At 63.9% G+C, this 22,323-nt stretch overlaps 7 protein-coding genes across 7 annotated transcripts; 5 read left to right on the top strand and 2 right to left on the bottom strand.

The window, feature by feature from the left end:
• Positions 1-201: 201 nt before the first annotated feature.
• On the top strand, positions 202-1,148 carry JCM10292_003303 (uncharacterized protein; the record flags this gene model as incomplete). Its single annotated transcript, XM_076648516.1, has 3 exons — positions 202-225; positions 295-738; positions 834-1,148. The coding sequence occupies 3 exons, from the start codon at positions 202-204 to the stop codon at positions 1,146-1,148; spliced, it is 783 nt and encodes a 260-aa protein (XP_076505956.1).
• A 163-nt stretch (positions 1,149-1,311) lies between these two features.
• Positions 1,312-4,308, bottom strand: JCM10292_003302 (uncharacterized protein; the record flags this gene model as incomplete). The annotated part of the gene is made up of 9 exons (XM_076648515.1): positions 1,312-1,507; positions 1,581-1,983; positions 2,043-2,187; positions 2,244-2,274; positions 2,336-2,680; positions 3,136-3,292; positions 3,363-3,481; positions 3,543-3,869; positions 3,932-4,308. 9 exons carry the CDS (start codon positions 4,306-4,308, stop codon positions 1,312-1,314), a joined length of 2,100 nt encoding a protein of 699 aa, XP_076505955.1.
• Positions 4,309-4,667: 359 nt separating this feature from the next.
• On the top strand, positions 4,668-7,331 carry JCM10292_003301 (uncharacterized protein; the record flags this gene model as incomplete). Its single annotated transcript, XM_076648514.1, has 10 exons — positions 4,668-5,078; positions 5,141-5,176; positions 5,240-5,360; positions 5,434-5,455; positions 5,514-5,749; positions 5,810-6,057; positions 6,118-6,241; positions 6,305-6,648; positions 6,746-7,068; positions 7,133-7,331. The coding sequence occupies 10 exons, from the start codon at positions 4,668-4,670 to the stop codon at positions 7,329-7,331; spliced, it is 2,064 nt and encodes a 687-aa protein (XP_076505954.1).
• A 3,419-nt stretch (positions 7,332-10,750) lies between these two features.
• BRR6 (Brr6p) lies at positions 10,751-12,307 on the top strand (the record flags this gene model as incomplete). The annotated part of the gene is made up of 4 exons (XM_076648513.1): positions 10,751-10,916; positions 10,972-11,548; positions 11,604-11,931; positions 11,999-12,307. The coding sequence occupies 4 exons, from the start codon at positions 10,751-10,753 to the stop codon at positions 12,305-12,307; spliced, it is 1,380 nt and encodes a 459-aa protein (XP_076505953.1).
• An 883-nt stretch (positions 12,308-13,190) lies between these two features.
• On the top strand, positions 13,191-16,763 carry JCM10292_003299 (uncharacterized protein; the record flags this gene model as incomplete). The annotated part of the gene is made up of 4 exons (XM_076648512.1): positions 13,191-14,982; positions 15,063-15,461; positions 15,524-15,720; positions 15,777-16,763. 4 exons carry the CDS (start codon positions 13,191-13,193, stop codon positions 16,761-16,763), a joined length of 3,375 nt encoding a protein of 1,124 aa, XP_076505952.1.
• Positions 16,764-17,031: 268 nt separating this feature from the next.
• JCM10292_003298 (acyl--CoA ligase) lies at positions 17,032-19,442 on the top strand (the record flags this gene model as incomplete). The annotated part of the gene is made up of 12 exons (XM_076648511.1): positions 17,032-17,092; positions 17,166-17,238; positions 17,295-17,517; positions 17,578-17,856; positions 17,924-17,996; positions 18,052-18,071; positions 18,148-18,410; positions 18,474-18,808; positions 18,875-18,988; positions 19,060-19,156; positions 19,239-19,297; positions 19,369-19,442. The coding sequence occupies 12 exons, from the start codon at positions 17,032-17,034 to the stop codon at positions 19,440-19,442; spliced, it is 1,671 nt and encodes a 556-aa protein (XP_076505951.1).
• A 175-nt stretch (positions 19,443-19,617) lies between these two features.
• Positions 19,618-21,806, bottom strand: PRI1 (DNA primase subunit PRI1; the record flags this gene model as incomplete). The annotated part of the gene is made up of 11 exons (XM_076648510.1): positions 19,618-19,646; positions 19,730-19,942; positions 20,079-20,208; positions 20,285-20,409; positions 20,477-20,595; positions 20,690-20,885; positions 20,951-21,049; positions 21,134-21,215; positions 21,286-21,443; positions 21,507-21,674; positions 21,746-21,806. 11 exons carry the CDS (start codon positions 21,804-21,806, stop codon positions 19,618-19,620), a joined length of 1,380 nt encoding a protein of 459 aa, XP_076505950.1.
• Between the last annotated feature and the right edge of the window lie 517 nt (positions 21,807-22,323).

Here is a 22,323-nt window from a genome sequence, read left to right as displayed (position 1 = left end):
CGATCCCAGGTTTCGCATCCCACTTGGCCGGCTACGCACCCCGAGAGCGAGCCCTCCTGTCTTTGAGCTGTCACATGCCAGCGCACTCTCGAGTGTCGCTGCCCGCCGCCAGAACCGGGTGTGCTACGCAAAGACACTCGGACGAGGAGTGCACCGCCTCTCCTCCTTCCGCTCCGTGCGCTCTCGCTTCGACCAGGCGCAATGCTGCTGGAGCAGGTCGTTCAGGTGCGTTAGCGCTATTCCTGCTTCCAGCTGGATCTCCAGTCCCTCTCATGCAGTGCTTCTCTCTCGCAGCCATCGCTCATCTCGCTATTCTCGTCGACCTCGTCGCACCCGACATTGCTCGCGAGCTGCAAAGTCGATGCAGCGACTGCCTCGGACAGCTTCATCTCGCTCCTCGACGACGCGACAGACTCGAGCGAGACCCTCATCGCCTGGCATGGTTCATCGCCTGCCGACCTTTCGGCTCGAGCAGCTAGCGTGGGCCAGCTTCGTGGGCATTATCCGCCGGACGTGAAGGACTTGCGAGGTCAGGTCCTGCACCTCCAGGCGCCAGATAGTCGGACTACGAGTGTGCGGTGGGGCAGCCTTTCCGGCGAGACCTGGCGACGAGACGGTCTGGGCATTGAATTGCCCGTGGTCCACCTCCAGCTCAAGCACCTCGGAGCGATGTACTTTGAGGTCGGCGTCGTCGACAAGCAGGGCGATCTGACAGTCGTCAGGTGTTCGACCTGGCAGGTGCGCATTCCCTTCTTCGCACGGAGCACTGCTCAAGGCGTGCTCCTTGAGCTCGCGACGATGGACTCTACGGCGTACTGACTAGCTTTCAGCAGACGCAAGTCAAGCTACATCCGCCCACACCTTCCCACCCTCGTTTTCTGCATCTCCCGCTCCTGTTCCCATCGTCGACCTCGACCGTCCCGCTCCTCACCTCGTGGTGCACCATCTCGCTCCCACTACACACGCTCCTGGGCAGCCTCTCACCGCCGCTCCAGTTCCACGCCGTGACGGGCGTCGAGGTGCACGCAACGTGCCGGCTGCGGAGGGTGTTCTTCACAGACGAGGATACACCGGGTGAGGTGGATGAAGGCTTGCTGCGGCGCGGCGTGCGCCCCGAGCTGGCGATGTTTGCGGCAGACGACCACTGAACGACAGACAGCTTAGCGAGGCAGCAGCAGGAGAACTTTGCCGCTCTCGTTCTGCCCGATGGCTTCTCCTCCCTCTCCTTTAATCTTTGCCCTCAACTCCACGTTCACAGCTTGTAGACATCCATGTTGTCGTCATATTCTGTGCTGCTATTGCTCTTTGCGTCTACGGCTTGATTCCCTTTCCGCGATAGACGTTCACTGGCGGTTGTCCTGCGTCGATGGCTCGAATGTTCTTCAGCAGCACGTCGAGCGCGCGCTGATAGTACTGCGTCGTTGCTCCGCTCCAGTGCATGGTGACGATGGCGTTCGAGAGCGACCAAAGCGGAGAAGCGGAAGGCAGGGGTTCCGGTGTGACAACGCTGTGGGAAGGGTCAGTCGACACAAGCTCTTGATAGACCGCTCAGGCTATACAAGTGGAAGAAGCAGACGCACTCCAGCGCAGCTGCGCCGATGCGAAGCGAGCCCGGAGCAGAGTCCTCCTCCCCCTCCTCCTTCTGCGACTGCAGCGCCTCGATAAGCGCCTCTTGATCCGTTGTCGTTCCCCGCCCGACGTTGACGTAGATCGCATTCCCCTTCATGGCCTTGAGCTCTTCCCGCCCAATGAAACCACGCGTCGCCGTGCTGTCCGGCAGCACATTGACAAGCACGTCGCATCGTGCGAGGAACTCCAGAGCCGAGGTCCGGTCCGCCGTCGAGTACCATGCCGAGGGGATTGAGCCGTCTGGATCGCCGGCGTTGGCGAGCATGTGGCCCGTCTCGGGTGCGGGTTTGCCTGTGCGGGTGAGCGCAATGACATTCGAGCCGCAAGCGCGGAACAGTCGGGCAGCATGGCGTCCTGACCGCAGCGAGCCCTTATCAGCTTGGGAGAAAGCGACAAGCAACAGTGGAGCGTACCGATGTGCCCGTAACCCATGATCCCGACGGTCATTTCGTTCAGCTCGCGCACGAAGAAGCCGCCGATCTCGCTGTAGTTCACCCATCGGCGCTCGGTCGCGCCCACGCGTATCGCCGTGTGTATCTTGTGCGTGAGCGTGAGGACCTGGATGTACGAGACATCAGCGTGAACGAGGTTGAAGCGGAGCCATCTCGACGCACACTCCCGAGAATGTGCTCGCCAATATTGGTCCTGCCACGGAGGAGCGTTAGCGCTATTGAGGATTTCACAGACTCGGATGGACAGTACGCACGCGCAGACCCCGCTCAGATTCGCAAAGACGAGCTCGTTCTCGTCTCGCACGCTTCGGAAGTAAGCCGACTCCGTCACGTTCGTGTAGCCCGTCATGTAGCCCTGCCACAACTTGAGCTTTGGCGTCTGCTCGACCGAGCGCAAGTCGTGCGGCACCTCCCACGCGAGGACAGCGTCGGCTGCGGCATAGTCGTCCGAAGTGGGGCGCGACGCAGCGGCGGTCCCGTCGGGGCCCTGGTACGGCCGGTACCGGATGTCGGGCACGACAGCGCGCAGCTGGCCGAGGATGGGCGGTGGCAGCGGGACAGTGACGAGTGCCGTCTCGAAGGAGCGAGATGGCGCCAAGCTTCGTCGGGAGGAGCAGAAGGAGCGAAAGCCCTCACGAGGCCGGATCGCCGTAGCTGCTCGCCGCAGTAGCATGGGCTTCGACACGGCAGAGCGCAGGATGACAGCGGGCGGCAGGGAGCTTGTGGCGGAACCGGAAATTGAGCGCGGCTTGCCGAGGAGCTAAGGACAAACTGCGGACAGCGTGCCGAGATGGCTGGCACAAGTGTAGATAGCACATCGAAAGCGCGGCGAGAAACGAATGCTAGAGGCGGAAAGACGCGGGACGTCAGGTTGCTTCCGCGCCAACGGCGACAGAGCGGTAGGTCCAGCTCTCTGCTTCAAGCCCGCCCGGTCGGCACCCTGTGGAGACGCCGCGGACTCAAAAGTCCACGCCAGAGTGATGCAGATCTACGAAGACAACAGGAGCGACTGAAAGAACGACTCGACAACACGGCTACGACTCAATCTCCGTACAGAACCCGGTTGACAACGTCCATGGGCAGGTCATACAGCGGAGGTATTGCGTCGTCGGGCAAAAGGAGGGCGTGCGCCCAGAGCGGGGTCGGCGGGCGGGGCTTGCCGTCCGTAGACGGGGAAGGACGAGGTGGGGGTGAAACGAATGCGCGCGGATCTGCAGAAGGGAGTTAAACGAGGATCAGTACGCCTACTCCCGTCACATGAAGCGGAGAATAGGCGCGTACCGTCCAGCAGCTCGACTGAGTCGAGCGGTGGTGTCGAATACAGGTTGAGGGCGAAGTAGCCGGTGTAGATGTATACGACCAGCATGACGATCCAGGCTGGCACAAGCAGTGCCCAGTCTCTGCATAACAGTCGTCAGGTTCTGGGCAACTGAAGGTGCTGGCAGAACGTCTCGCACGCACCTTGCTGGGTACCACTCGATCCCAATCGCTTCGAGCCACTCTTCTGGCAGGAAGGCCCACACGAGATAGGCAACGTATGCCACGAGGCTGCCGATGTAGAGCACGAAGCCTTGAGACTCGACTGTCGGCGCTGGATCGGTCGGCTCGCGCGGAGGGAACTGCGCTGGAAGAGAAGACGCGGATCGGTCGGCCAATTCGGCGTCGGGGAAAGGCAAGTCGAGCGAGCCTTTCGTTGGAGAGGATGGTGCAGGGCTTCGCGGGGCGACGGGCGAAAGGGCGGGAGAAGAAGGGCGCGAGAGAGATCGAAGAACGGGTCGAAGGAGCGCTCTGAGACGTAGAAGCGGATCAGCTGCGGCAACGAAAGCACGCCAGGAGCGGAGATCACTCACGCAAGTACGTCTGGGCTCGATGGTCTGCTCGGACGGCCATAATGCGGCGGAAGGAGGAGTGCGCTCTGTGGCATAGGCGCGACGGGAGCAGGCGACGAGTCGGCAGGTCGCAACCTAGGTCTCGCCCCGCCGGCGCCGTTCGGACCCGTCGACGAGGGAGCACTGCTCCGTCGCTGCTGTCTTGCTGCTCCTCGAACCTCCGCCCCGTCTTCCGTGTCGTGTGCGAGATGCTGCCGCTCGAGAAGGACCTCGTCCTGCACCAGCTCGGCGAGGCTGGGCTGAGTCGGCGTGGCGCGAAGCGAGCTCGTGGACGCGACTGGCCGCAGTCTTGGCAAGCTTGATGCGGATGCCGACGAGCGCAGCATCCTCGAGCTCATCGTTGAGCGATCAAGACGGTGGCAGCTCCTTGCCGCGGCAGAGCAGGGCAGTACGCGATCCGCTGGGCAGCGTGGGAGTTCTCAGGGGTGCTAGACGCGCTCAGCGGCCTCGACTGGGTCGTGCGAGCATGTTGGCTCGGAGGGGATCGACGCGGAGAAGGCATCCCGTCGAACCCGCTTTTTCTCGCCTGTCGTTGGCTCGTTTCGCTTGCTACGACGTGCAGTGCTCTGCACGCTTCCGGAAAAGCCTTCTCTCACCGCACAAGCGGAATCCGCCGACGCCGCCGTCCGCCCTTCGCTCCGCCGTCCGCCTGCAATTCCTTCGCGACCTTCTATCTTCATACCCGCCGCACGGACAGATGCACCGTCTCGCCCCTCGGCTCCGGCTGAGTGAAGCACTCTATCGTGCAACGGGCAGGTCTCTGCGCGGTCCCGTTGCCGCCCCCTCACCTCGTACCCCGCACTTCCCTGCCCTCCGGTCCTTCGCGACTTCCCCTCCGCGAGCGCAGGCAGATGTGCCCGCACGACCTGGCCAGGAGGATGTCGAGGCTGCGGACGTCTTGCCGCGTGCAGAGCACGCCGTGATCAGCGCTTTCGGTATGCCCAAGCTTCTCCCACACCGCCTCGAGGGTGCACCACTGTCTGCGCCGCTTCTCGAGATGGGCAGGACACACGTTATCCTCATTCTCGGCTTGTGGGCTCGTACGCTGATCAGAAATTCGCTCGCAGACCTCTTCTCGATTGGCGTCGGGCCTTCTTCCAGCCATACCGTGAGTCTGAATTGCACTCCCTTGTCCGCACTCAGATGGCTGAATCCGTGACATCGTCGCAGGTTGGGCCTATGCGAGCAGCCAAGATCTTCGTCACCGTACGAGCGAAGCTCCGAATGTCTATTTCTTGCGCTTCGACTGAATTGGCCCTCCCTACACAGGATCTGAAGCATCTCGGCATTCTCGAGAAGGTGCACAAGCTCAAGATCGGTCTGTACGGCTCGCTGGCTGCGACAGGCAAGGGGCACATGACGCCGCAGGCGGTAGTACTCGGGCTCGAAGGTGCGCGGTCGCCTTGCGACTTCGGCCTGCGCTGTACGTGGGCTTGCGAAGCTGACGAGGAGTTTCTCCACAGGCGACGACCCGGAAACGATCGAGTGAGTCGTGCAAGACCGCGATATACGAAAAGCTGGCTAATCCAGCCCGCGACTGCAGGACGACCACGATCAACTCTCGCTACGCCGATATCCTCTCAACGGGCCGTCTTCAGCTCAACGGCACGCACACGATCAACTACTCGCACGACCGCGACATGCTGTGGCGCATGGACCCGCTTCCGACGCACCCGAATGGGATGCGTTTCTCGGTCTTCGACAATGAGGGCACTCTGATGGCGACGAACGAGTACTACTCGGTTGGAGGAGGCTTCGTCGTGAACGAGCAGACGCAGGGTACGTCGAGCCCGGTCTCAGCAGCTTTCCTTCGATTGACACGCTCCGCATCGCACCCAGTCGATGAGAATCTGTACTACCGCGGCATTGACAAGCAAACGGTCGACACGACACGGCGAGACCAGACGCATGGTCTGCCGGTGGACACGCTCGCATCGGCAGGAGCGCCAGCGCTGCCTGCAGCTTCGGACGCCTCGACTGCTTCGACGAGCGAGGCCAGCGCAGCAAGCGCATTGGCGGAGACCAAGCCGATCCCGTACCTCTTTCGTGATGCTGCGGGGCTGCTGAGGCTGACGCAGAAGCACAACGTGCGTTCTTCCTGACATTCGTTCTTCGCGACCTTCTCAAACGCATTCTCGCTTCCACAGCTTACGATCGCTCAGCTGGTGTGGGAGAACGAGAAGCGGTATATGTCCGACTTGGAGATCCGCAACAAGCTGCTCGATCTGTGGCGCGTGATGGACGCGAGCATTCACGCCGGCGTGTCTTCCAGTGCGTGTTGCTCGACCTCTCTTGTACCGCCTCGAGTGAGCACTGACTCTGACTTTTCCGCAGCTGAGGAGGTGCTGCCGGGGCGCATCAGATTGCGTCGTCGCGCACCAAACCTGTACCGCCGCCTGTTCAAGGGCTTCTACCCCTCGCTCCTCAACCCCCCCGCACCCTCTCCCTCTCTCGCTCCGCCCTCCGCCGACCAGCCGCTCACCCTCGCGCACGGCTTCAATCACTCGGCCGCGCCCTCGCCCGGTGCGCCGCTCGTAGTCGGCTCCTTCGACCATCCGCTTCCGCCGACTCCCCGCACGAAGGGGCAGTTCCCGGCCATCGACTGGCTCAGCTGCTACGCTATCGCCGTCAACGAGACGAACGCAGCCGGAGGGCGTGTTGTCACCGCACCTACCAACGTGAGCCTTCTGAACCCCTTTGTCTCCCTCGCTCGACCCGTCACCACGTCCCTCGTAGATACGTCGCTGTCTGTGCTGACGCTTCGTACGCTCGTAGGGCGCATCCGGTGTCATCCCGGCCGTGCTCAAGTACCTGACAGAGTTCATCTCGGACGACCCGGCCCGCGACATCCAGACCTTCCTCCTCACCTCGGCGGCGATCGGCATGCTCTACAAGCGCGGCGCGACCATCAGCGCCGCCGAAGGCGGCTGCCAGGCTGAGATTGGCGTCGCGAGCAGTATGGCCGCGGGAGCGCTCACTGCTTGCATGGGCGGCACACCGAAGCAGGTCTGCGCTGCGGCAGAAGTCGCCATGGAGCACTCGCTCGGGCTCACCTGCGACCCTATTGATGGACTGGTGCAGGTACCTTGCATTGAGCGGTACGCGCTTCCCTCCTCTTCACTCGCGGCGCTCGCAACTGACGGCGTCCTGCTCCGTTTGCAGCAACTCGCTCGGCGCCGTCAAGGCCGTCACGGCTGCGCAACTCGCCCTCGCCGGAGAGGGAATTCACTCGGTCTCGCTCGACGACGCGATCGAGGCGATGCGCGTGACCGCGCGGGACATGCACCACGCTTACAAGGAGACGAGCTTGAGCGGGCTCGCGACGAGCGTCAAGATTCCCGTGTCGTCGCCGGCGTGCTAGACGAGAACCATCGCAGTAGATATTGTGTGACGTGGTGTAACACATGTCACTCGTTCTGACTCGACTCGTTTCTCGGCAGCCTCTCTCGATCGTGCAGCCAGCCCATTGAGGACACGAAAGGGTTGAGGGCGGTGTCATGCCTAAGACCATGTATCTAGGTGAAGATGGGAGGACAAATGCTGGAGCGCTGCACCGGTTGGTGAGCAAGTGAGTTGAGGAGATGGCCAACCGTTGTGACCGGGTCTTCCGGCTGCTCTGGTCTGCAATGACCGTGTACGTGCTGGTTGATCCAACAGTCAGTTCGTCCCGCAGAGGTCGCAAGTATCAGAAAGCCTGCGTTCTCGTGCGACCGGTTGATGTCGTCCCAGGAAAGCGCGACCTGGACCTCGAAGCGGATGCCCGCATCGGTTGTCACCTCCCACATGGTCTTGTTTGGCCGTTCCGGCTGGCCGCGGTCGGTGCTGGATTGACTGATGTCGCGATGCGGCGACTCGGAGGGCAGTGGGAGCTGTCGAAACGACCATCCGCCTGTCTTGTGGCTCAGTTCGATGCACGGGTCAGTATCGTTGTGAACGACGCACCTGATTTGAAGGTAAAGTCCCTCTCAGCAGCAATATAGAGGGGATCGCTCATGGTGAACTTGCGAGTGGCTGCAGATGCCTGGCGCTGGAGGAACCGCGGAAAGGCGATCAGGCGCATCGGTTCGGGCTGCATCCGGAGCCTTGAATCATCGGCGTGTGGTAGAAATAGCGTTTGAGGCTCTGCTATAGCATTGTAGGGACTCTTTGCGCGTTGGAGGGGTACGTGAGCGGGCAGGGCGGGAACCTGGAAGCACCCTGAGGCTGGTGCCAATCAGTTGAAAGTCCGAGCTCCTGAGCAAGGAGAGAGCGCACCAAGTCGGGCGGAGGAAGACGCGTGCTCTGTGAGAGTCGCTGGATAAAAGGCGACCCGGCCTTTGGCGATGCAAGGGTGTTTGTCGAGCTCAAAAATGGTCAAGCGACCAGTCCCTCCTCCGCCTCGCGCATTGGGATTGTACCCGAGCGACGCGCGCCAGAAGTCCCTCAGGAATTCGTTCCAGTGGTGGACGAACTTGTCTGTGACGAGGAGGTGAGTGGCGAATTTGTCCCCTCGAGCTTTGGTTGGCAGCTGTCACGCACCAAGCGGAACCGGAGTCTGCAGCATAAGGAAGGACAAACGCGAAGAAGAGAAGGAGACGCGCAGCAGCTTGGCAGCAGCGGATCTCCTCGCGGGTCACCCGGCGGCTCCGGCGGGCAGGAGACCAACGGACAGGAGAGCAGCGGACAAGTTCAGGAGAAAGGGACAGGACTGAGGAGACCAGCAAGCAGAGGAGGCTGCGTGCAGTACGGCTCAGAGGACTTGTCGCTTTTGCTGACGAATAGTGCGCAGACTGCCGGTCAGTCGACAGGAGGGTTCGGGGCGGACGACGCAGACGGCGAGGCGAGGCGAAATGAGCATAGAATGGCGGGCGCTCCGCTGCAAAGCTCAAGCCGGAATATCCTGGGGACAGGGAGTCCTGACAACATACAAAGTAGTACTCCATCGAGTCGGATGCAAGAGAGCGCGACTACCAGTCATACGCGAAGACTCGGGGGCGCGCACTCCCGCGGCGAGAAGGGTAGTGGGCAAGAGACCGCTCCGGTACGTCTTCACCGTGAGCAGCTTGCTTGGACCGCCCTGGACTCTCCGGGCTGCCGGATGCGGCGCGGCGCTTCGACCTGGATCGGGGCGGGCTTTGGTCGGTGGTGAGAAGGTTGATCGTACGGCGCGGTGCTGCATTGCTTGGCTCGCCGGTTCCTGGGTAGTGGTGCTCATGACGACGCTTGATCAAACTATCCAGTCAGCTGATGAGCGTCCTGGATGATGCTCAAAAGACGCGCACCGTTTCCGGAGCAGCCGGAGTGGGTGAACGGCGGGGCGACCTACCCCGTTCTTGCAGCGTCACTCGCACCAGGAAGTGGAAACCGCCGCCGTTGACAGTCCAGAGGGTCGTGTCAAGCTGAGTCGGCTGGCCGCGGTAGATGTCGGAGGTCGTGAAGTCGGCTGGATGGGCGCCCACCTGCTGAAAGGTCCATCCTCCTGCGAGAGCCGAGGTCAGTGTGACCCCGGCAGATGAAAAGTGAGTAGAGTAACGCACCTCTCTCGAAGCTGAAGTCATGCTCTGCAGCGGCGAGAAGAACTCGTCCCATTCGAACGTGGGTAGCGTCTCGCCTGTCTTTCTTTGTCTGCACTTGGAGGAAGCGCGGGACCGCCACGACGGCCTGACGACGGTCTTCCCACGACACTGGATCTTGCCAATGCGGCAGATACAAGGTCAGCGGATCGAGCAGCGAATGCCCGCCCTTAGTGTGGATGTAGGTGGCATGGACTGGCAAGCCTGGGACGGTGTAGCAGGGCAAGTCGTTCCCTAGAGAGGGAACAGTCAGCTGTAATGGTCTGGCGGGGCAGCGTGCAGCTCACCCGTGGCAGGTAGAACCAGGACCGCGTCATCCTCCGAGATCTGCGGTGGTTCCTCGAGATTCAGGAGCGTGCTGCGCCCCGACTTGGCAGTATAACGGGGATCCGGGTTGTGGCCTAGGAGCGCAGGCCAGAAGGCGCGCAGGAAGCGGTTCCAATGCGTAGTGAACACCTCTGCCGGATGACCGCATCAGCGTAGTCGCGCATGGAGCGGCAAAGGAGACAGCACACCTTTCGAAGGGACTTGATGGCTCATGTCGACGACAGCGTCTCGCCTGTCAGACGCAGAAGGTGGCGAGAACGGAGAGAAAGCGAGGTCCTCGGCAGACCGGAGCGCGTGCAGGGGCACACATGAGCGTCCGTCCTCGGAGCCACGCGGATGCCACCATGTCCGCGTGGATCCGGTCTGGAACGGTGCACATGCGTCTATCCCGCAATTGGAGGCGGGCAATTTCGGTCAAGCTGTAGAGCATGCTTCGCCGGCAGCCAAGCAGTGACCCCAATGCCGCTTCGCGTGCTCGCGCTGGCTACGGTTCATGGACGCTTCTCAGAGCTCAGAATCCCCTGCTCGAAGCTCGTTGAGCGAAGCTAGACGTCATGCCGGCGGGAGGACCCGCGAGACAAGAAGAGCGCGAAGGCGAGCGAGGCGACGGCGATAAGAATGAAGCCGAGACCGAAGCAAGCAAGCGAGGAGCGCAAATCCGTGCGAAGACTAGGTCAAGAAAGCCTGAGCATGTGTAGGCTAGAACAGTCACCGCAAGAGATGAGGACGAGGCGAAGGTTGGCTTTGTCCGACGCCTTCCGTTTCCTCAAAAGGCTTGGTGTGCAGATCGAGCTGCTTGACAGAGGTCGCACACACTCCACACTCGCCCTCAGCCGCTCTCGCGCCGCCGTCACCTCGAGACCCTTGTCCTTCACTCAACCCACTTTCTCGCGCTCACACGATGCGCCGCTTCCCCGCCCCGCCCTCGAACGGCGGGCCTGCGACGCCAGGACCTGCAGCAAGCCGCTCGGCCGAAGCTCCGATGCAGTACGAGTGGGAGCAGCCGCGGCAGTTTCCGACTTCACCGTTCCAGACTATGGGCGCAGACGGCGAGCCGGCTCGCAAGCGTGCGTGCCTTTAAAGAACATGATGAACACTGTAGGTTGACCTTACCGACTGCAGGGCCGCACCACGAGGCGATGGACGTTGACACGCCCCCTCGACCTCCCGTCTCGTTCCCTCCTTCCGCGACGACCTCGACGCTCTTCTCCCCTCCACCGGCGCCCCCGGCCTTCTCCGCTCCTCCGCATCAGCCGGCGTTCGACGCGCAGGCGTTCCAAGCGCGAGAGGCGTTCGGGCTGCAGGACGAGCCAGAGGGGCAGGAGGTGTCGATGACCGCGGATAGCGAGGCAGACGTTCTCCCATCTGCGGACGAGGCCGACGAGAAGGGAGAAGACCTCGCTGTCGCGGTGCGCGGCCCCTCGGCGAGACGGAGGAACGTCAGCGGGACGCGGCGGCGGCGGAAGAGCGCGCAGCGCTCGACCGACGACGAAGCGACGGAGGAGGACGAGGATGACGAGCGCGACGATAACGGGTTCCTCGGCGTGCTCAAGAGTAAGGTTGGGCGGCGGGCGGGCGAGTTCAACTTCCAGGTGCACCACCACCATGCACCGCCGTCGTTCTCGCCTGGCCCGCTTGGCGGAGCGCAAGAGCAGCCGGAGCGATGGATGCGGCGTAGCACGCCCTACGTCCTCCTCGGGTGCGTCCCTCTGCCTCCGACTTCCGAATGCCGGCTGATTCGTCTGCGCGTGCAGGTACCTGCAATTCGGCTCGCTCACGCTCCTCGCGCTGCTCGTCCTCTCGCTCCTCTCGCTGTTCCTCTACACGCTCTACACCGACATTGTCGCGCGCCTCGCCGAGCTCACGGTCGAGCTGCGGAGCGAGGTCGTGCAGTGCGCCAAGAAGTTCATGGACAACGGATGCGCGGCCGTGACGCGGTTCCCGGCGCTCGAGAAGAGCTGCAACGAGTGGGAGGAGTGCATGCACCGCGAGGTCGTCGTCGTTGGCAAGACGAGGGTCGTCGCCGAGACGCTCGCCGAGGTCGTCAACGGCTTTGTCGAGGTCATCAGCTTCAAGACGATGGTGCGTCCCCGTTCCTCGCGTCTCTCTGCGCCGTGGGCTTCGTCCCTGACTGTCTGTACCGGCGCAGCTGTTTGTGTTGCTCACCCTCGGCATCACCATCTACGGCTCGTCGACTGCGCTGTCCATTCTCGCCTCTCGCGCGCCGTCCGCGGCACCAGCGGCCCCTTCTCCCTCGGCACACCACCACTACCCTTCGCCGCCGCCAGGCTACCCGGCATACGGCCTGCCGTACGGCGCGAACGGGAACGGCGGAGCGCCGTGGGTGATCGAGAGCGGCGGGTGCAGGGACGAGGGAGCGGCCAAGGTGATGAAGGGGCTCGGAGTGGGAGCGCCGCCTGGGACCGGCGAGGCGAAAGAAGCGCGGCGGGCGTCGTAGAGCGCAAGGTTGTCTTGTCGGACTCTGCAAATGTCTCTGTCGTTCCTCGCTCGCCGTAAGAGAGAGAGATGAGGGCGGAAGTCGGGGCGGACTCCGGCGAGGAGCGCAAGCGCGCGGAGGAGGGGCGGCCGCTTGCTCGCTGGCCGCAGTCTACGCACACGGCTCGCTCGAGCAGGGCCACACGCGCACCAGAGCTGCACAGCTAGCAGCAAACTCGTCGCAGCCCCGCCATCGCTGCACCAGCTCGTCGTCGACCAGCGCCGGGCGAGCGAGCATCGGCTCGCCAAGGTCAGTCTGCCCCGTCCTCGCTCTACACACCGCGTGCAGCCGTGCGACAACCTCGACAGCTCTTCCAGCGCACTGAGCAGCGCTGTCGAGCTTGTCCCACCTCGCCTCGTGGGGGGTGTGCAGGCGCAAGAGCTCACGGCGGCAAGTGACGGCGGGCTCGCCGCCTGTCGTGCACCCGCTGTGGAGCTTTGCAGGCCGTGTTGAGCTGACTCTGAGCTTACTCGGACTCGCTTACAGCCCACGGACAAGCTCTAGCACGAGCACACCACCTCGCCGCGTCTTCCTCCAACTCGCCCAAGTGCAGCCCCGCCCGCCGATCTCGATTCACAGCTCATCAGAGCTCGAGGGCACGCCTGTACTAGCTACAAGAACTTGCACAGCCACCTCTGAGCATTCAGCGACGCCTCAAGCTGCGACCATCGCGCCTCTGTCGCTCTGAGCCGCTCCCTGCATCCGCCTACACTCAGGTGCGCTCGTCGAACAGCGCAGCTTGCCGGGCCAAAGGGCTTCAGTCGAGCTGACCGAATCTCGAAATGCCGCTACAGCCCCCCGTCGCTTCCATCCCCGCTCTTTCGCCGAGCCCTCACCTCTCGCCATGGACTCTCCCCTCTCCGAAGCCGACTCGCTCTCGTCCGCCGGCGCAACGACCGAGCCGCTCGCCGGATCTGACAACGAGCTCGACTCGGACGGCGCCCTCTCGCCCTCGCCGGCGCCGCGCACAGCGAGCGCAGCCCGCGCCAGCGGCGGCAACGGCAACGAGAGCGACTCGAGCCTGACGGAGCAGAGTGATTCGGAGGCGGACCCAGCGCGCGACGGCGACGACGAGGAGGACGAGGACGAGGACGCGGTCGAGCGCGGAACGGCGCACTCGACGGCGCTGCCGGACCTGACGGACGAAGACGAGGACGAAGATGTTGGACCGGCGGCACCGCCGACGCCTAGAGGCGCCAAGCGCGCGCGTGCCGCCGTTGAAGATGACGAGGAAGATGAAGTGGAGATAGAGAGGGGCGCAGCAGGGCGGCAGGCGCAGGTCAAGCGGGATGAGGAGGACGAGGACGAGGAGCTCTCGCCCGCGTCGGACAACACCGCCGACTCGGACCACCGCCCCGCCGCATCGCGCAGCGCACCTGGAGCATCAGCCTCCGCAGCCAAGAGGGCGCGGCTGAAGAAGGACCTTGCGAGCAGCGTCGGAGACTCGCTGTCGGAGCTCGACGACGACGACGACGAAAACGACGAGCAGCCCAAGCCGCCCACCTCGGCCTCTTCCGCACCACACGCCGCCCTAACGCCCGTGCACGATGCCGCCAACGACACCCTCTCCGAGGAGGAGACCCCTCTTGCGACGCTCACCGCTTCTCCGCAGCGCGGCGGCGCAGCAGGCAAGAAGGGCGGCGCTCCATCCACCAGTGCTGCTCGTGGGCGCGCCCGCGCACCTGCGTCTCGCCCGAAGGGCGCAGCGAAGCCGCGGAGCATCAGCCCCGAGCTCGGCGCCATTGCTGACGACCGCGATGCCACGCCCCGGGCAGAGGAGGCGCGCGATGCGATTCAGGACGACCGGCCCGCGCAGGAGGCCGACGCGGTCGAGACGCTTGCGGCTGCTGCCGCAGCTGCGCCTGCACCCGTGCCGTCTCGAGGCGCGAAGGGCAAGGCGCGCGGGCGCGGGCGCGGACGAGGGAGGGGAATGGCGGCCGCGGCAGCCAGTCGCGCCGACCGCGCCGAGTCGACCGAGTCGACTTCGGCAGCTGCCGCCGATGCAGCGGCGTCCTCCCTCCTCGCCGCGGCCGCAGCGGACTCTGCCGCGCACCGAGAAGCGGCAGCAGGCGACGGCGCCAACTCGCCCGCGCTGCCGTCGAACCTCCCCGCGCCGTCGGGGCTCGTCGAGCTCGAGCTCGATACGGCGGCGCCCGCAGCGCAGCTTGCCGAGCAGCTTGTCGAGCTCGCGGCGAAGGAGGCGGACGCGGCGGCTGCTGCCCCTGCCGCAGACGGTGTCGCCGCTCTAGTCGATGCGAGCCGTGTGGACGAGCTCGAGAACGAGGACGACGAGCGCGAGGAGGACGAGGGGCGCGAGGACGAGGATGCGCAGATGGTCGACTCGGAGGCCGCGCTCGACGCGAAGGCGGTCGCTGCTGCCGAGGAGGCGCAGGCCCAGGCGCGCGGTGGCGCGAGCGCAGCGCAAGACGAAGCGATGCAGCTTGAGCGGGAGCAGGCACTCGAGGTCGAGGCGGAGGAGGTCGAGGTTGAGCGGGCGAGGAGGGCACCGCCGAGCGCGAAGAAAGGCGCGAAGGGCAAGGGCAAAGGTAAGGGCAAGGGTAAGGAGAAGGTCGTCGAACCGGCTGAGACGCCGGCACTCGACGACGAAGAGGCGCACGAGGGGGAGGAGGAGGAAGGTACGTCCGGCCTTCATTCTGCTTGCTGAGCGGCACATCGCACGCTCTGCGAACTGGCATTGACTATTTGATCTGCACAGATGCTTCCGACGTCGCGTTCATGCGTAAACGCGCTGAGGCAATGGAGGCGCTCACCAAAATCGAGATCACGTTCGCCAAGTTGCGGGACCTCCTTTACATCGAGCGCATGGCCGACATCGACAAGGAGCGGCTCGCGATCGAGACGCAGACGCACCCCGAGCTCATCCACCTGACGCAGCTCATCGAGCTGCGACGGAACCGTCGACTCGAGCTCGCGCGGAAATGGCTCGACGGCCTCGAGTGCGCGTACCAGGTTCAGTTTGACGAGCGACAGCACGCCAACTGGAATAGCTGGGGCGACGACAAGTCGCGCAAGCGCACCGAGATGCTCGACGAGGCCAACTCGAAGCGGCGGCGACTCGAGCGCGAGAAGCGGACGATGGAGCGACCAAAAGACGGTGCGTGCCTTGTTCAATCCGCCTCTGCTGCATCTCACGACTAACCGGCATCGCTTCCACAGACTCGCTCGCCAGCATGCTCGCGCCTCAGCCTCTCCCGCCCATTCCGCTGCATCACCGCCGCCGCCTAGGCTTCGACGGCGAGCCCCTCGGCGAGAACGAGATCGCATGGGCACTGCGGCATCCCGACGTTCGCATCGACGCAGCAATACGCGGCCTTGACGACGAGACGACATACGGTGACCTCGAGCGCATGGGCGTACGTCGATGTTTGCTCCTCTCAAATCGGGCCCCCGCTGACCCTACTGTCTCCAGCTACGAGAACCGCTGCGACATTCGATCTACTCGTACGATGCCATGTACGGCGCCGGCATCGCCTACGCCGACCCTCGTTCTGCCGGCTACCCCTACTCCGCCTACGACCCTTCCTCCCTCGCCCTCCAGCAGCCGCACGCTTTCTCCGCATCCTTCGGCGCGCTTCCGCCCCTCCCACAGCGCATCGACCAAGCGCCCTCTCGTCCACCATCCAACCCTCGCCTCGCACAGGGCTTCCCGGCCGAACTCGGCGGTGGTCAACCCGGCTATCCCGCCTCTGCAGCGCAGCCGCGTGCATACTCCAATGGGCACTACCCTGCAGCGTACGCCGAGCACGAGGCTGAGCGGGTGCAGCAGCATCAACAGCAGCATGTAGCAGCGCCCGCCTGGCAGCAGAAGCCGGCGCTGGGGTTTGACGACCAGCGGCGGAGGACCGCGAGCGCCGGTGGCTCCCTCGGCCCAATGCGCAGCCACGAGTCGCTCGACGCAATTGCGGCGCAACGGCAGAACGGCTTCGTTACGGCTGGAGCGGCAGCGGTCGCCGAGCACGGAGCGTCGACCGGCGGACGGACGACTCCGACCAATGCTGGCGGCAAGGCGCGCTTCACGCTCGACGAGCACATGAACACGCGCTCGCCGACGGCGGCTTCGGCATCAGCGACGAAGACGCCTGCCTCGTCAGCCTCCGCTGCCGCACGCGGCTCACCGGCCTTCATGTCGATCCCGACGATCCCACCATTTGACCGCAACCGGCATGAGCAGCACTTGCGGGCGCAGGCGCAGCGCGCCGCGACGACGCCAACCGCCAACTCTCCCGCACCGCCCGTCATGCCCCCTCTCCCGGCGAAGCAGCAGCAGCAGTCTGCGGCATCGGTCTTCGGCCAACAAGCCCAGTCGCAGCAGGCGTCTCAGCCGGCGCAGGCGAATTCGGCGCAGTCTGGGCAGTCGTCCTTCCCGGCGTACCCTGTTCCGCAGCGAGCGGCCTGAACCGCCCTCGCCCATTCTTCGTTCCTACATCTAGCATGCCTCGCCTCCTTCGTACCGCGTAATTATCTGTCTTCATGGCGTTCGCCTGTTGTAACTGGTCCCCTCCTCTCCCTTGTTCCCGTTCATCTCCACGGACCTGCATCGCCGGTCTCTCTCGTGTGCCGAAGGTCTCGATCGCTTCCCCACCTCGACCTCGCGCGGCTGCCTCGCTTCACTTGTGCTCACACGCTATTGCTGCTTCGCCACTACGCTTGCTTCAACGGCGACCATGATTTACGACTCTCCCTGGCCGAACGTAGAGCTGCCGCTGTGCAGCGTGTGGGACAAGGGTGCGCTCTTCTTGCGCTCTTCCCTCGGCTCGCGCGGCTGCACTTTCGCTAATCTCCGCTGCCTCTCTCGCAGTATGGTCGAACCCGACGAATGCACCAGATGACAAGCCGGCCGTCATTGACGGGCCTACGGGCCGCAAGCTTACGTGCGTGCTTTTTGTGCTGTACTGCGAGACTCGGCTCACCCTCACTCTCTCACTAGTCGCGCCGAGCTGCGGGACAGCGCTCAGCGACTGGGCCACGGCTTCCGTAACGCAGCCGGGCTGTCAGAGGGCGATGTCGTCTGCCTCTTCTCGCCCAATTCCCTCTACTACCACATGACTGTTTTCGCGACGCAATGCGCTGGCTGCGTCTTCTCCGGCGCGAACGCCGCTTATACGCCTGCTGAGCTGGCACATCAGCTGCAAGACTCGTCCGCCAAGCTGGTTAGTCCCGGTCGGTCCCCTTCCTCGGCTTTCTGATTGCTGACCGGCTTCGATCTTCAGCTCCTCGTGCACCCTTCGATCTTGCAAGTGGCGCTTGACGCCACGAAGACACTCGGCTGGTCCGCTGAAGAGCAGCAGCGCCGCATCGTTCTCGCCGTGCGGGACGACGAAGCGGGTCCTGCGCGCGCAAAGCACAAGACGCTCGACTGGCTGCTTTCCAGCACGGCGATGCAGCCTGTGTCGATCAAAGAGCACAAGTCGAGGGTGGCGTACCTGGGTTACTCATCCGGAACAAGCGGAAAGGCGAAGGGAGTGCGGACGAGCCACTACAACATGACGGTGCGTCCTGCTTTCTTCGATGCGGGACGTGCCAGCATGACGGAAGTAGACTGACCCTCCTCTTCAGTCTGTCCTGTCGATACTGGCTCCGCTCAAGACGTACGACAACGATGTGCAGCTCGCTGTCCTTCCGTTGAACCGTAAGTCGCTCCTTGTACTGCTTGCGATGAGGTACTCATCAGAAACTCTCCGCAGATATCTACGGCCTCACCAAAGTGAGCACACCTGAACATGTCAACCCTAGGGGTACGTAACCTTACTCGCTGTTCTTACTCTCCCTCTTCGTGACAGCTTGTGCACTGGCCTGTCCTGTGGGGCAACCCCGTCGTCGTCATGCCCAAATTCGATATTCGCTCGCTGTGCACGTACATTGAGCGTTACCGCGTCACGTTCCTGATGCTCGTCCCGCCCATCGCCCTGCACCTCGCCCGCGACCCCGTCGTCGACCAATTCGACGTGTCGAGCCTGCGCCTCATCATCTCGGGTGCAGCTCCGCTTGGTCCAGAGATGGAGAACGAGCTGGCAAAGCGCTTGCCCAAGGCCACCGTCATCCAGTGCGTCTCTTGCTGCTCGAGCGCAGTCAACCTTCTCAACCCAGACTTACGCGGTTTCCGCAGAGCCTTCGGCCTGACCGAGTCCTCGCCCACAACGCACGTTGCGATCAGCCCCAAGCGCGGCTCGATCGGCCCGCTCCTTCCCATGATGCGCGGGCGCATCGTCGATCCGACGACGGGCAAGGATGTCGCTCCCGGCGCCGAAGGCGAGATGCTCCTTGCCGGTCCCAACGTCATGCTCGGCTACCTCAACCGGCCCGAAGCGAACAAGGAGACGCTCGTGATGGACGAGCACGGCACCGTCTGGCTGCGCACGGGCGACATCGCCCGTGTTGACGAGGACGGGTTCTTCTACATCCTCGACCGGCTCAAGGAGCTGATCAAGGTCAAGGGGTTCCGTACGTCCGCTCCTGCCGCTATTTGGGCGACGGGCGAGAGGCTGACCGGCTCCGCTTCGTTTGCAGAGGTCCCACCCGCCGAGCTCGAAGCGACGCTCCTTGAATGCCCGCTCGTCGCGGACTGCGCCGTCATCGGTGTCTGGAACGAGCAGCAGCAGACCGAGTTCCCTCGGGCCTACAGTGCGTCTTGCGGGACTGGCAGGTTCGCGCAAGTCTGTGCTGACACAGCTACTATGTGCGTCGCATCGCAGTCGTCCTGTCCGACCAGGGCAAGAAGCAGTCCGACGCGGCGCAAGCGATTCAAGATTGGATGAAGGGCAAGGTCGCGCCCTTCAAGCAGCTCAAGGGGTGCGTTTCGCCCCTGTGTCCTGGCCATCGCGCTTTGCACGGAAAACTGCCAGCTGACCTTCTGCATTCACACATCGCTCAGCGGGATCAAACTGGTCGGCTCGGTGCCCAAGAGCCCCAGTGGCAAGCTGCTTAGGCGAGGTGCGTTTCTCCTTCTGGTCCGCACTCCCACCGACTGGGCGCCAGCTGACGCTATCTCAATGGCCTCGCAGTGCTCCGCGACGAAGCGAAGCGCGAGGTGGAGGAGGCCAAGAAGGCCGCGGCCAAGCAGCAGGCCGCGCTGTAAGCCCGCCAGCGATCGGCCGGAGACAGGGAGGACGAGGTGGAACGAGGTGTACATACAGCAACTGCAACGGATGCGGGTATGTACAGCATGAGAACGACAAGGGAGTGTGTATGCGTGAGACTCGGAGGATTGGGAGACGGAGAAAAAGGGAGAGTGCCACAGATGAAGCGGACGACTAGAACTCCATCGACATGGCTTTCTCGGCTGTGCGGTCGGGCCAATCGTCTAAGTCAGCAGGCACAACAGCAGAGCGGGCCGAACAGACGAAAGAGCGTAGCGAAACGCACCCTTGCTCTCCCTCGTGCGCTCCCTGCACAGCCCCTCTGCATGCCTCTCAAACACCTCTACATACGGCCTGAGGCTCGTCTTGCCCCAGTCGGCGTCGACGTCGCCCCTGCGCGCGAGCGACTCGAGCTCGACGAGCAGCCGCCCGACGGTCGGCACCGTGTCGGGGTCGAACGCGTCGATCTGCGACGCGAGGAGCGGGACACAGACTTTGCCTGGATGTGCACGGAGGAGGGGAGTGAGCGGGGGGCGTCAGTCAAGCTCCTCAACATCGTAGAGCAAGCAGTCCTTGCGCGAGGGAAGCGCGCGGGGCGGGCGAGCAGGAGCAAGTGAGCGGAAGCGGCGACGCACCGGTGCCCGGGTGGATGCAGAACGGCGCCTTGAGCAAGTGGTTGAGCTTGCGCGAGACCTCGGTATCGATCCGCGGGTACGTGTACTGGATGATGAGGTCCTGCACGGCGTCCTGGTGCTTCTCGCGGGCCTGCGCGTGCGACGTCCGACGACGAACGGTCAGCTGAAGGGACAGCCGGGTGAGACGGAGCGGAGAGCATACGCACGCGCAGCTTGTTGGCGTTGGACGCGGCGGGTGCAGAGGGCGGGATCTTGACGACGTTGGCCCACCGCTCGGCCGACGACTTCTTTGCGTCGTTGCCAAACTCCTTGAGCAGCGACGCGGCATTCTCTGCGAGCGTTGCAGCCTTATCATGAGCGCTGCTGACACCGAGGAGGGAACGCGATGGCGGACGCACCGCGATCGGGGAGCATCTGCAGCATGTTCTCCCACTGCTGCGGGTCGGTGCGGAACACGTCCTGGTCGTCGAGCACGACCTTGACGAACGCAAGCTTGAGCGAATCGTCGTAGGCGCGCCTGTGCGCCACGATTGCACAGAACATCAGCATTCGCGCCAGCCAGCCAAGGCGTCTAGCGTAGGCACTGAAAGGGTCCGAGGACGCAGACGCACTTGATGCTCGGGTGCAGGGGCCGGCTGAGCGCGAGGCGCTTGTCCATGTTGGTGTAGCCCTTGACGATGTCGATGTAGCGCACAATGGCGCTGCGCTGGTCGTCGGTCAGCGCGAGCGCGGCCGCGTCCGAGACCCAGCAGTGGATGCCGCGACGGCCCGAGTAGACCCAGAGGATGTGACGGAAGCCGAAGTCGGCTGGCGGGGAGAATTGAGTCAGGTGGGAGGGCGAGGCAGCCGGGGAGAAAGGGGCAAGGACGGACTACGCAAGATCTCGTCGAGGACCTTGACGGCGACGGTGATGAACCGCCAGCAGCGCTTGCACATCTTCTTGTCCTTGCAGCACGTTCGGATCGAGTCGTCTGGTTCGATCGAGCTCGGAGTTCAGCACAGAGTCCTTCCCAGTGAGAGGTGGAACAACCAGCGGAACGAGGAGCTCGACGTACAGTCTGTCATGTCGATATCGAACACGAGCTCGCGGGTCATAGGACGGAACGCTGACTTCATGAGCGCTTTGCGGTCCTTGGGCTGCATTGGCGAACGCCGGTCAGCGGTGGTCCACCGAGTGGAAACTGCGCGGAAGGGGAAGGGAGCGCACCCTGCCCGAGTACATGGGTCCGATTTCGAAACGCGAGGGGTTGAGGCGGAGGATCTCCTTCTTGAGGTCGTCGGCGGTGGCGAAGGACTGGTAGCGGAGGTAGGCGTCGTTCTGGAGGGTGAAGGCGAACTCGCGGTGGGTGAACTGGCGGGTCGGGACTGTTGCGAGTGCTCGTCAGTACCGGCGGGACGGCGAGCCCGAGCGAGGTGGAGTGGACGTGCGCTGTGCCTGGTTGAGCCAGAGGAACATGGCCTTCCAGGGCAAGAGGCGGGCGTAGTAGGTGCGCATGACCATGGGGTTGCTGAGGTCGCCCATGGTCTCCTCGGTGGCGTGGTCGAGCTTGGGGAGCATGGCAGCGAGAGTCTCGTCGCGGAAGAGGTCGTCGAGCGCTGTCATTGGCGTGTGCGGGTGCACGAGGGTCAGCTTGACGAGCGAGCGAGGCGGTGAGGGGGAGACGGACCTGGGCCGGGGAGGGCGGCGGCTGCGGATGCGGGTGCGCTGTCGAGGTCCATGTTGACCATCGTGGGCTCGTGTGTGCCTGCAGCAGAGCGCAGGGAGCGTAGACAGAAGCAGCGCGAGCGAGGCGAGAGACGCGACTCGACGCGAGCACCGCGCCGCCGACGACGCGACGGTCGCTCGCCCGTCCAACTGCAGCGAGGCAGCGCGTGGACCTGTGCAAGCAGTGTGGTACCACTTCATATCGGGACTACTCTAAGCACAAGCTCCTCCCGCGGTGTCGCCGGCGAGTCGGTTCTGTCGCCTCGTCTTCGCCGGCTCTTGTCGCTCCTCGACGCTGCGCCCGCTCGCTGGGCGACCGACTGACTGCTCGATTTGCCCGCAGCCAGCCTATCCGTGCGCACTGCCTCGCCCAGCCTCTTCCTCTCCGCGCCGTGCACTGACCTCGCCCCCGTCCTTGTTCGCATTCACTCAACGCCCTTCTTCCTCGCTTCGTCGCCCCGCTGGAACGGCCACGCTGCTCTCGACCGACCATGCCACTACACACGCTGCCCGTGTGACCCCTCACACTTGCACCCGCTG

This window comes from Rhodotorula paludigena (assembly GCF_050403205.1).
Source record: "Rhodotorula paludigena JCM10292 DNA, Rt_paludigena_JCM10292v1_ctg16, whole genome shotgun sequence".
Taxonomy (NCBI): domain Eukaryota; kingdom Fungi; phylum Basidiomycota; class Microbotryomycetes; order Sporidiobolales; family Sporidiobolaceae; genus Rhodotorula; species Rhodotorula paludigena.
Note: the sequence above shows the minus strand (reverse complement) of the source record. Positions and strands in the feature narration are given on the sequence as shown.